The sequence below is a fragment of the Heterodontus francisci genome, chromosome 27 (assembly GCF_036365525.1).
Source record: "Heterodontus francisci isolate sHetFra1 chromosome 27, sHetFra1.hap1, whole genome shotgun sequence".
In the NCBI taxonomy this organism is placed as follows: Eukaryota; Metazoa; Chordata; class Chondrichthyes; order Heterodontiformes; family Heterodontidae; genus Heterodontus; species Heterodontus francisci.
The window spans coordinates 28,194,111-28,207,110 of NC_090397.1; the positions used below are offsets into that span (position 1 = coordinate 28,194,111).

Genomic DNA, 13,000 nt, shown 5'->3' on the forward strand with positions numbered 1-13,000 from the left:
CTAAGCCTCCACCTGGTTATACCTCACAAGGCTCTGAAGCACCATTGTTCCCGCACAACCGTGGAAAAATTAGAAAAATCTAGTAAAATTGCTGTTAATTGCCTGTTTAACAGGCTTAATTACTTTTCCGCCTCGATCCAGCACAACCTCCTTCTACCAGCCCGGCCACATATTGTGATATCCGGTCGCGACGTGAAGGTATCGGGCTTCCCTTCCGACACCTTCCACCTCAATTTTACCACTCCTCCCGCCTCTCTGCTCATCTCCAGTGGGCTGGTAAAATTCAGTTCTGAGTGTTGATAGGCTATCTATTCACTGCAGGTGTCACAGTTGAGTGCATGCCATCTTTTCTTCACCCAAATTTCACATATGCATCATTTCACAGAACTTGAGGAATAATCACCAGGAGCAAAACAATTAATTAACAATTGTTCTCCAAATAATTATTTGAGCTTGGTACCTGCTGACTACCAGAAATCTGAAATATTTAATTTGTAAGCACATGAATGAAAGAATTCAGTCCTCTGCAGATATGTTTATTGATTCTCATTTTTGATCATGTAAAAAGCGAGTAACAGGTATAGTACAGGAAGTGAAAATATTCAACCACCTCCCACCACAAAACAGTAGCCATTATCAGAAACACGATTATCAAGTTTTTTAAGAAACAACTTTTCATATTGTGACATTTGATTAAAAGTAGTCAATTGGTAAGGATAGCATGAGAATAATTTCCCAAATTTGATTTTAATTTTATATTTGAAAGCTTTCTCGATAAGTTATCGAAATTGTCATCTTTTGTTCAGTAGATGTACTTGTGTGTCTGATGTGACTTCCCCGTTCCACAAGCTTTACATATGCAAGACTTGATGGCAGTATACTCGACTGTATGGGTTTTTCCATTTTTACACTGTAGATCCGCTGTCATTTTTTGAGTCTTGTATTCTTGGCAGCACTGGCAATAATGGTCCATGTGATTTATTTTGAAGTCATATCTGGAAAAATAATCATTACATAAGATGCAGCACATATTTATTAACTTGTCAGTACAATGTTTGGTCACCCTGTCTCTTGTGAAACTGTTATGAACAGAATATTGCTGCTGTATCTTAACTCGCAACAAGTCCTGCTCACGCATCATCCCTATGCTCGCTGACCCACATTGGCTCCCAACCCAAAAATGCCTCGATTTTGAAATTCTCATCCTGTGTTCAACTCTCTCCAAGGCCTCACCTCTCCCTATCTCTGTATCCACCTTCAGCCCTACAACCCTTCGAGATCTCCACTCTCTTCCAATAACATCCTTAATTTCCATAACTCAATGACTCAGCTGCATAGGCTCTGAGTTCAGGAATTCCTTTCTTAACCTCTCTGTTGTTCTACTTCCCTCTCGTCTTTGAAGCCTATGGCCGGAATTTTACGGTGGATGGATGGGAGCTGGACTCTGACGTGAAAGTCGGTGGCGAACACGCTTCCGCCTAGCCTGGGGAACCGTCCCGTATTTTACGGATCCCCAGGCTTTAATTGTCCCGAGGCAGGACATCCATCCACTTGAGGGAGGAGGTCCCGCCTCAGTGAGCTGCCGGCCAATCAGCGGGCTGGCAGCTCTTAGTCCCTGCAGCGCCATCAGGAGCGGTGGCCACTGCTGGGACTGCAGCCAAGCTGACACCATGGATTGAGGAGGGAAGGTAAGTAGGGGCATGCCTCACCAGGGGGATCAGTCCTTCCCTGGTGAGGCTGGAGTGGTCCTTTGGGGGGAAGGGGGGTGTCTTGGGTCCAGGGATGAGTTGGAAGGCGGGGGCAGCCCTCAATCGGGCACCCTGTAAAATACCCTTGGAGGCGGCGAGGGCCCTTAAGTGGGCGTTAAGTGGCCACGTAAAGGTCTTGAGTAGCCTCGGGTGGGCGGGCAGTTTCTCACCCCCGCCTGACCTCTGTAAACTTGTCCGGAGGCGGAATCGGGCTGGTAGGCCTCCCGGAGCCTGCCACTCAATTTTACGCTGCCCCCACGCCACCATCTGACCCACTGGGGCGCCGTAAAATTCCAGCCTATGTCTTTGACCAAGCTTTTGGTCACTGTCCGAATATCTGTTTATATGGTTCGGTGTCAAATTCTGTTTGAGAACACTTCTGTGAAGTACCTTGGGCCATTTTTACTGCATTGAAGGTGCTTTATAAATGCAGGTTGTTGTTGCTGCAGAGATTTTATTGAATATTAATAATTCCACAGTGCCGTAATTTCTATTTCCCCCATTAATAAAATAAAAACTATTTCCACATTCGTTACCATTCCACAGGCAAGCTGTGGTTGCCAAACAGCTGCCCTGCTGCTATTTGCCAGCTCCTGGCTAACATAGCAGACCCAGCTGTCAGAAGGATAAATGCAGCAGGTTGCGGTCAGGGTGGAGGGGAGCCTGGTGGGGAGTGGGGGCAGTGACCCACATTATTCTCGTGGAGCCCAGAGGAGCACTCCTGCTCCTTTTGCCCAAACATAATTTCAATACTTAGCACTTCAGGCTTGTTCTGCTGTACTGCCTTGTTTTACTGAGCAAAGTGTTCATGGCACCACTCCGCCCAATAGACAGCTAAGATAGCATCAGGTCCCACACTTGTCACCAATGAGACTCCCACCTGATTCAGGTGAGCAATTTGGCTGCACTGTGGAAAGCTCGGGACAAAATAGCAGGGGAGGAGGCACAGTACAGTAAATCCACCACCTCCATTTTAATTCTGTTACCTCCCCATTTCCACCTGATGTAGGGAGTTAAAATCTCCCCAGTGTTGTCTGATAAAAATAAGAAGTTTCTGAGATAACCTTAAGCAGAGCAATTTATTCCTGTACCATCTTGTTGCCATTATTTAAGGCTGATTAATTAAATTTTTCTCATTAGACATCCTTGACATATTTCTGTTGAAGCGGATTAACAACAAAATTGGGTCCTCGCAATATAATGTGTCACTTTGATTGGTTAGGCATTGAGATGGGCAGAAAATGGGCTTTACTTTGTCAAATTATAAATGTAGAAAAGATTTTTTTTTGATACCCAATCAAATGGCTTTTTGCAAGAAAAAAATTTACCAACGTTCAGAAAGGCTTGAATTAAACTGGAGAAGGTTACAGAAGGTTAAATAGAGGAAATGCTTAAGCAGCTGATCTTCCAAGTACTAAGGTGTCAGGGTAAAAACTGGAAGTTAAAGAAATTTACTGGTAAAGGCTGAAGTTAAAGGTGAGAATTTTAACTTCAAGGTAGGAAAGATGCCTAGCGAGCAGTGGGGTTATGGGAGGTTGGATGATTTTAACGGCTGGCCTTCATTAATACACTGACAGCTGATATTACACCCAAAATGGGAGGGAATTCAGTGGGAAGCACTGGAAAGTTGGATGAACTCTAAGCCCCCTGCCAGGCCCAAGGTAAAAGTGGGGACTGTGGCGAGGGGATAAGGTAGGACAAGGTGGGTTGTGGTGAGGGGGAGGGGAGGGGGGGGGGGGGGTAGTTTCCAGGGTGGTCTGTGAATCACAAAGTGGGGGACAGTTCTGGCAGGAGAGCCCAACACTTCCAATGTGGGATCCGATCAAACACACCTGCTCATCCTAGCCCCACAAAAGAATTTTTTTTAAATTACCTGAAGAGTCCACTTTGGTCTTTAGACCTGTTGTGACTGATGGAGGAGCTGCTGAGGGAGCCCTGCTCTTATCTGGGTTCAGCTGGTGCCAGGGTCCTTTTGACATAATAGTACCCGATTTGCATACATTTATGAGGCTCCCAAGTGGGTGCCTGATATGCCTGAAAAATCAGGCATTTTAAAATGGGAAATGGGGTGGATAGTTCACCTACTCCATTTTAACGGCTCTCATGCCATGTTTCCATTGGGTGGAGGGAGACAATATGCCCCTCAAAGCGTTCACCTGTTATGTATTAATTCAAATGACTATGAAATGAGATCATCTCCATAGTGAGACTGCTTCATTCTGCCAGTAAAATCATAAAGGACTGAGGTTTCTAATGTTCCAAAGCAATGGTCCCGAAACATGTAATTGAATTGGGTAATGATTTATTTTGCTGTAGGATAGTCAGCTAAGAATTTAAGTTTTCTTTTTATGTACCTAATTCGTATTGTAAACCTCTGAGTCATTGACAGAGTCGTGTTCGGGGACACAGATTGAAGGTTTTGGGCAAGAGATGCAGGAGGAACATGAGGAAGAACTTTTTTTACCCAGCGGGATGTAATGACCTGGAACTCACTGCCCACAGTTTTGGTGGAAACAGAGACAATCAATGATTTCAGAAGGAAATTGGATGACCACTTGAAGGAAATAAACTTGCAGGGCTACGGGGATTGAGCAGGGAAGTGGGACTGAGTGGATAGCTCCAATGGAGAGGTGGCATGGACTTGATGGGCCAAATGGACTCCTTCTGTGCTGTAAATGACTCTGACTCTAAGTAACAGGGAAACAAAAATTATATTTAGCCATCGTCAGGTATAATGACAGATACACAAGTTTGACTTTGCCAGGTAGAAAAGCAGATGACCGCGGGCAGTCATAAAGGCGGGACTAAAGTGTGGCGAGTCGAAGAGACTTAGCAGTTGGCAGGAAAAAAGACAAAAGCACAAGGGGAGAGCCAACTGTGTAACAGCCCCGACAAACAAATTTCTCTGCAGCACCTGTGGAAGAGCCTGTCACTCTAGAATTGGCCTTTATAGCCACTCCAGGCGCTGCTCCACACACCATTGACCACCTCCGGGCGCTTACCCATTGTCTTTCAAGACAAGGAGGCCAAAGAAACAGAGGAAATAGACACCATGGGTAGATTTTAACTTTCACTGAGGTAAATGATTCCAGTAGACCAAGTTGAATATGAACTCTCAATTCAGATGTAAAATATGGCTTTCTAATACATTATGTTATTTATAGTTTGTGTGTTTAAGATGTCAGAATCCTACTTACTGAGTTGCTGAAGAACAATGCCCTTCACAATGTTTTGCTTCAATAGTTGCTTCACAAGTTCCCAATCTGATTGTTTCATTGACTGTTCTAGCCCTGCATAGGCCTAAGGTAGGGAAAAATAAATTACAGCACAAGTTAGAACTAAAGAATATTATTTGATCTACTTCACCAAATTTGTCTCCTTTTATTTCCTGTTGAATTAGTAACCTATTTCTTTTACACATGCCTCAGCTATGTCTGCATGCTTAATGCTAGGAAGCAGTTTATTCTGTAAATCAATACCATGTGCATCTCATAGCATTAGATAAGACGATAAGTTTGTCACAGGAGTTATGGATCCTTTGATTTTGTTGTATTTTAAAGAGTCCCAGAAGGTGGCAGTGCTGCAGTGGTTCCTCCTATTTGGCCGAATGCTTGTCAGTCACAAAAAGCCTTCAAGAAAATCATTCTTGTGTTTAGTTAGCCACAGAAGAGTTTTTTTTCTGCCATAAATTTTATCCAGGACACAGATTTTTTTTTTTTCCAGGATGGAGAACTGCTGTTGTATTCAGAAATTAGAGCTGGATTATCCTGAAATGGCAGGGTAAGACTTCTGTCTACTTGTGGTTCCACATTTTCCTTGGGGGGGTGGGGGTGGCGAGGCTCTAATTTTATTTGCAGAGCAGGATTGGAGCGGTAATCCCACTAGGTCTCTGCCACTGGGTTGAACAGAACCAGGGGATAGCAATCAAATGTCTGATACAGCTGAAACAGCCAGGTAAATGAAGGCATAAATATCTATCCAGGTGCTGAGATACTGCTGGAAGCATGGCGCAACTTCATGCTACCCAGAACACCTTAGTGTCAGAGACAAAATGAATCTTACCTTTAGGAGGCATAAGAAATCCAGACCATTCCCCTCATGGGTGCACCTCCTCTCCTAGCATTCCACTGTCTTAGATCACATCTCATGCAATGTATGAGTGACAAGTAAAGAGATTGCTGTATGGCTTGCACTTGATTGCATGTCCACAAGGGCATGTTTGCAGACTCTTAGGTAAATGACACTGCAAATTATCTTGTAGCATGTCTAAATCTTTGCTTTCTTTCCAAAGGACAAACATGCACAGAGAGGCAAAGAACTGCTATGGGTGGAGGAACAGCAGGCACCATGCCTTTGAGTCGGCATGAGGAGGAAATTCTACAATTCCTGGGCAAACACACCAAGGAGTCTGTAGGAGATGGAGAAGAGCTGACTGGTTCAGATTAGTAATGGGGTGAAGTACTTACACCACTATAAGTTTCTGACGTCTGCAGACATTCTGATAATTTAAAAGATTGTATGAGTACATAAGTTCATTGTCATCGCTCACACTTTACCTGACAGTAAAAAAGATGCACATACTATAGGAAAAGATCATAGTCATTACGAGGAGGACACAATAAGCACTAGGGAAGAAGTGACAGCAGTTCTAGCAATTGATAAAAGCCCATGTCGTGCAGAATGCAGGACAAGCATTCTGAGTGTCCTTTCTGAGTTGAATGGATAGATAGACCATAGTAAGCCTGCTTTGTGGAAAGCATTGGAAGACAGGATTTTAAGACCTTAAGGAAACCGAGTATTTTAATCAAACCTAGACCAACAAGATGACAATGTCTTCCAAAATTGGACTGCATGGAAAAGAACAGAAGCAGCCTGTTGGCAATCCTGTCAGCAACACTCTGTGCCATCACATGACCCTGCCCTATTCCATTAGGCACTGCCTCTGAAAGTACTGAACTCACAGTGGCTGCAGCAAAGAAGACCCCCAGTGCTAATGAAATTACATCTTGGTTAATTAAAGGCACATGTAGCAAGCTTCCTGTATCCCTTACAATCACTCACCAATGGCACAATTAGGGGAGAGTTAAGTAATCTGGCACATCCAGAATTTTATGATACTCAAATTTCAAATGTGCCAGCAAGAAACACATTGAACAAGTACGCCATTAGCATCTTTAATATATCCTAGATTCTGATATTCTTTCATTGTTGATAATTGAAACTGGCAGATGTCCAAAGGGCCTAACTAAGTTGCAGACTCTTGCTTTGTCTCCTGTGGGTGTCTGGAAGTCACCTGCAGATGCTATCCAAAAGTCTATTGAAATGCACTGTGTCGACTCACAGGAATAAATCCTCCCAATTCAATTAGATACTAGTGGAAGAGCAGTGCCCATCAGCCCATACCACAGAAAGGAGATAACATTTCGGCAATGAAAGGCAGAAGAAAAACTTGAGTGTCTTGCTTGCATCGATTAGAAAGAAATGGAATTTTTCCATTTCTAAAAATAAATTAGAAACACACAGCAGGAATTTATCATGGGTTCTCCTGATAGGGTGCCATTATTTTGATAGGATTGGCAGAAAATTATTTGCAAAAGTTACAGTGGCTGATTGGGAGGAAATTCCGAACAATAATTTCGATAACAAAGGTTTGTCCCTTGTTTAAGTTGTCATCGATTGTGCAGAGGCATTTAGCTATTCCATTTTTACATGTCAGTATTAAAACTAGCTTTCAGTAAATACTGTAAATACAATAAAAGAGTACCTTGTGCTGCTGTGCATATAAAACAACAACGATCGACATAGATTCTGAGAGCCTAAAATTAATTAATAAAAATTGAATAGTTAGAATAGGATATGTTGCTCCTTAAATATAAACAGCTCATGATGAAAACAAGCTCCTTTTTTGAAGAATTGTCATATTTGTACTTACAACTGTGCCACTTACAATGTTACAGTGTCTTTATAATAGGATAAATTAAATGTAAAAATGTATCTTAATGCTTCAACATACTGACAGACATAGATTGCATTTTACTACAGATCTGATATGATCTCTGGAATTAATATTATGTGAATTCTGGAATCAAGTCCCATAGGACTGAAAAGTTTAAATGGGTTCAAAATATGTTTAAAAGACCTACATATATTACAATGACAATGATGGAAGACAGTATGTTCAATTTAAGAGAGGATAGACAACTTCATTGAAGCAATAAAAGAACAGTAATATTCTCTTTAATCAAAATGCTAAACTTAATTATAATCTACTGTATGATCACAAGTTAATTTGTATAATGGGGGTGAAATTGGTCTATGCCAGCAGCGCAAAATGGGCTCGCAGCAAATCAGCAGCCGATTTTTCACGCGTCAGTTTTTATTTTCCATGGACTCAGAAAATATTGTCAAGATTTGTAATTTTAAACCAAATAAAAGCGACAGTGAGACTGGAAAATGAGTCTCCAAAAAGAGTTTGAACTATTGTTCTCTGAAGGCAAACAAGATTGGACGCAGTGAAAAACCGGCTGCCGATTGGCCACGAGCCCATTTCTGGTGTAGATCAATTTCACCCCTAATGACCTTGAAAAATGTAGCTTGAAATAACATATTTTACATGGGATTCTGAGACTGTTAAGTGACAGCTGTTGTCACTATCTAGTAAATTTGCTGCATAGAATAATTAGATTCTAAATGTAAAATGCTCAGGCTGTTTATAAACACAGGCCATGGCGATATTACAGAAGGGCTTCCTCAATTATCTGAACTTGGTGCTTCAGAGATCTGGAAAAGTACATAAATGTGATGAAGCATAACATGCTAGTAATAAACAGTGATCATCACACACCTCAGGGCAGGTTTCATCCTGATTGCAGGATTTATTTTGGATTACAACTCCATACTCAGTACATCCATATGAGATGCATGGATTTTTTGCATCCTCCCATGTTTCACCCTCCTGTGAACAAAAGCACACAAATAAAGTAATGATATATTAGGTATTTCATTACCAGGCCTAATTTATATTTTGTCCATCGACTTGAACCTGTTCTGTGTTATTAATGGTGCAGAAAGCTTCTTTGTTACCATGGTCCTCATTACAGAAATTCAAAGATTCCCAAGTCTTTAAATTATCTCTATTATGGAATAATAATTCAATCATTCTGGGTAAATGTGCTTGTGTCCTCCTGATTAAGTTCTCCCAGGCAATTTCTGATTAAATCCAATTTACTTTGAAACTTGGGCCCTCCCAATTCCTTTCCTCAAACAATACCATTTTCAATAGGATTCCCATCAGGAAAGAGATAGCCGACATATGGTTTTTAAACTACTGAGGTATCTTGGCTTATTAGTCTGAAAAGGAATGTTACGAAAGTGCTTCTTTTTTTTTGCTAAATCCTTTTTGAGGACTCATATTTAAATTGTGGAAATGGATTCATTTTGGAAGGCTGAAGATTTCATAGATGCTGGACTTTGGTTTTTGTTGAAAGTTCACTGAGAAGACACGAGATGTTGTGTTGAAAAAAACCTTTACAGGATATCACATGCCTTAAGATAAATAAAAAACAGAGGCCTTGGTGACTTGGGGGAGATGTTTACGAAGAAGTGACATGTCAAGATTTATGAGGTTCAGGAGCTGGTTTTGCCTCTGAGATATTGTTTTGGTTCATTTGGGATGTGGACAATGTTGAAAGGCAGTTGGTCTTATAGCCAGCTGAAACAAATCCCCCAGCTCATCTTTCCTGCACCTGTCTAAGAGATCCTGAGAAATTCAGAGTGTCAGCTCTTCTTTCTCTACCTCTTTGAAAAAACCATGTGAATCCAGAGTGTGATAACTGAAACCCTTGATGCCACATTTCTCCTGCAAAACCTACCAGACTATTTCTCGACATCTCCAGAATGAACTGCTTCTGAAAAGATTGCAGTGACCCACCTCCATATACCCACACACCAGAACAAAAGAGATAATTGACATCCTTCCATATCTTCTCCTTTTTTTCTTCAAGAATTAGCAATTATTTGGCCAAAGTATTCCTTTTTCTTGTACAAGACCTCTGCAGAAGGAATTTCTTTATTTTTTTTCCAGTGTGTGTGGGGCATTTGAAAAGGGAACTTTCATATTTCAATCTGTGTTAATGCTTTACTTCATTACTGGATAAGTCTTGTTTTATAATAAACTGATAATTTTGTTGTTTATTAATGAAACCTCGTTGGTGTATTTTAATTCTGGAATTAAGATTAGAGTATGTGATTGACCGTATCAGTAGTTGGGTAAACATTTAAAATATATATTGTGACCTGTGGAGAAGGGGAATTTGAAAAGACTCCCATCTCATCCCATCTCAGCCGTAACAATAAATATCTGATTTAATTTACAGATCTTTTACTAAAACTAGTGTTAGAGGTTTTGAACACTCACCTGTCTTGGATGTCCTAAATAGTCACGGCAAACTACAGAAAAACCAGAGGAGTTGTTTGTTAATATGTCTGTTTTCTTTATAATATGCATGCAACATATTTGACTTATTGGTAAACTAGTGACAATGCTATGACCTTGCTCAGTTAATCAGAAAACAATGTTGTGTCTTTTCATCGTGTTTGTTGTAACAGGGCGAGGGAGCTTATAGAGCCACCTCTGGAGCAAGAAAGAACAACAGTGTTTTACAACATGACCCATTGACTTGTGTACTGGGACGTTAGTGTTACCAACTCCATGGGCTGAATTTTAATGAGTGTGCCGCAAATTGCAATGACGTAGAGGGGGCAGTCGCTCCATCCCCAGCAATGGCGTCCGGCGCCACCATGCAGGCACCGGTGCCATTTTTAAAGGGCTTCAAGCCCTTCACTAGCATTTGCATTTTCAAAGGGAACAAACATTCAAAATTAAACTTACACATGCAATAACATTTTCACTCCACTCACCCACATTCCCAAGGAAGAATTGATTCATTAATTTCTCATTCCCCCCTCCCACCCCCGCAAAAAACTTTTATGCCAATTCTGACCTTTCCCCCAACCTTTATTAACTTTAAACCTTAACCCCTTCCCACCATCTCCCCCACCTTTCAAAGATTTGTCCCCCTCTCACCCCTCTCCCACCCTGAGAATTTCACTGCTGCCCCCTCCCCATCAGTGTCACACCTCGGATGTCTGTGCGGACATCCAAAGGCATGGGAGTCCCAGCCGGCACCCGAAATATCGGCGTGGGACAGCCGTCGGGACCAGGTAGGTTTATTTGCATGTTTTTAAAATTAATCTTAATATTAAAATGAAGGCCCCGTCGCGGCCACACCGAGGCCTTGTCACTACTGGTACAATGCAGTGGGGCCTTCTCGGCGTCGGGGGTCGGGGTGGGCCTTTCCCGGAAGAATTTTCTGGGCCCCCCCACCCCCCGCCACAACCCCCGATGTCGGAGGGCTGGTAAAATTCAGCCCCATAGATTGTATTTGTTTCAGTGTAGAGACCATGGGCTGGCTATTCAGCTCCCACTAAGGCCAGGATCAGAGGTAGACGGGAGCTAAAAATAGTCCCAGCAATTAGTGTGCCGGTTCCCTGACTCTATCCCGCCTCCAAGCCATTTTTGCAGAGGCAGGATCAGGGCACGGCAGGCCTATCCACTCACAGGTGGTGGGCAGCTGACACAGCTCATTAAGAGCCACTTAAGGAAATTAAGGTAGTCCAATTGGAATTTTCTAGTCAGCCTTCAGATTCCTGCAGGTGGCAGGGGCCAGTTTAGGTGCCTGGAGGCGCCTTCCCAGCAACAGACCCAGGGGTAGCGATCCTGGCAGGCCTAGTGGCCCTTCTTGCCTACCTGGGTGCAGCAGCAGCTGCAAGCCACCCTGTAGAGGGGTTCTCTTCCAACAATGCAAGATCTACTTTTTAAATTGAGATTTAAAAATGTTGCTGAGACAGCGCCTCCATCTTGAAGCATCCTCTCCTTTATTTAGACTCCATTGCAGTCTACTGCTCCTTTCAAACTGGAAAGCCTCTGATTGGCCCTCCAGCTTTGAGAGTCTGCCTGCCATCCTTAATTCGATGATGGGCCTGTCTCCATGCCAATTAAGGGGCGCCCCGTGAAAATCACAATGAGTGACTTTTTCTCGCTGGGGTCTGGTTCAGGACCTGGAAACTGTCCCAACTTTTGTTTCTGCCCCCGAAGGGAAAATCCTGCCCCATGTTCATGTCAGGCACTGATGAGGCGAGATGCTCCTGGGCCACTGGATTGCCAAGGCACAATGAATTGGGCAGGTTACTTCACTGGTGTGCATTCTGACCTGCTTGAATTTCTGATATCCACTGTGCCCAGGTGTCTACTGTTCCTAAGCACAGACCCAGGAAAATCTCCCCTGTGATGTCATAAACTGTATCAATTTTTTAATTCTAATTTCCATTGGTATAAATAGGATGAAGACAGTTTTCCTCTTCCTGTTACCCAAGCACACTTGCTAAATGCACCAACTCTATCAGACCTGAACCAAGTTCCAAGGTCAAGCAACTTGCATTTTGAAGATGTACGGTGTATGCAGTGCCAGGGTATGTCCAATGGGAGGAGAGAGTCTGTGTGCAGCTACAGGCCTTAAAGGCCATTGCTTGTTTGGGAAATTGACTGAAGAGATATCTGGCAACAGTGTGAGGAGAAACGGGACTCCCTGTTTTGATTTTGAGGCAATTGAAATATTTCAGCAAAAAGTCTTCACAAGACGGCTGCTGGGTCAGCAAGACTGTGGAGAGATGAGCATGGCAGGAAGTGGCTGACTGCATTATGATATATCTTTGTCAGCTATGTATTCATGTTGGCTTGAGTTATATATTCTATTGCAGCCACAAGTAAATGGGATTATGAGTGTATAATGTGGAGTTGCCTTTTCGCAAATGAAAACATATGAATAAGGTCCATATGAAAATTAAAATAAAAATAACCTACCTTGACAAGAAGCAACACATTTGAATTTGTCTTCAGATAGGATCATTCCATCTGGACAAAAACAGCCCTCCACAGCGGGAGTGAATGTCGCCCCGGCTATCACCACACTGAAGAAGGAAACAGTAGCTCTGATTTTAAAAAGTAAATCAAAATAGCGGATATTTTATTGAAAATTATTTTGTCTAAATTTATGTTTGAAATGTCACGGGTCTCTTAATCACATCATAAATAATGGGCACATTGTGGGGCAGCACAGTGACGCAGTGGTGGGGCGGCACAGTGGCGCAGTGGTGGGGCACAGTGGCGCAGTGGTTAGCACCGCAGCCTCACA

At 42.5% G+C, this 13,000-nt stretch overlaps 1 protein-coding gene across 3 annotated transcripts in view; it reads right to left on the reverse strand.

Annotated features, from left to right (window-relative positions):
- Positions 1-520: 520 nt before the first annotated feature.
- The window catches only part of LOC137384717 (mucin-2-like), a 212,090-nt gene continuing 199,610 nt past the window's right edge, over positions 521-13,000 (reverse strand). For all 3 annotated transcript variants that reach the window (XM_068059034.1, XM_068059033.1, XM_068059032.1), the window contains 6 exons: positions 12,670-12,776; positions 10,165-10,196; positions 8,593-8,703; positions 7,513-7,564; positions 4,946-5,048; positions 521-995 (listed from right to left, as the gene is read on the reverse strand). In XM_068059034.1, coding sequence (XP_067915135.1) covers positions 803-995; positions 4,946-5,048; positions 7,513-7,564; positions 8,593-8,703; positions 10,165-10,196; positions 12,670-12,776 — 598 coding nt within the window. In that variant the 3' untranslated portion in view covers positions 521-802. The remainder of the gene's footprint in view (positions 996-4,945; positions 5,049-7,512; positions 7,565-8,592; positions 8,704-10,164; positions 10,197-12,669; positions 12,777-13,000) is intronic.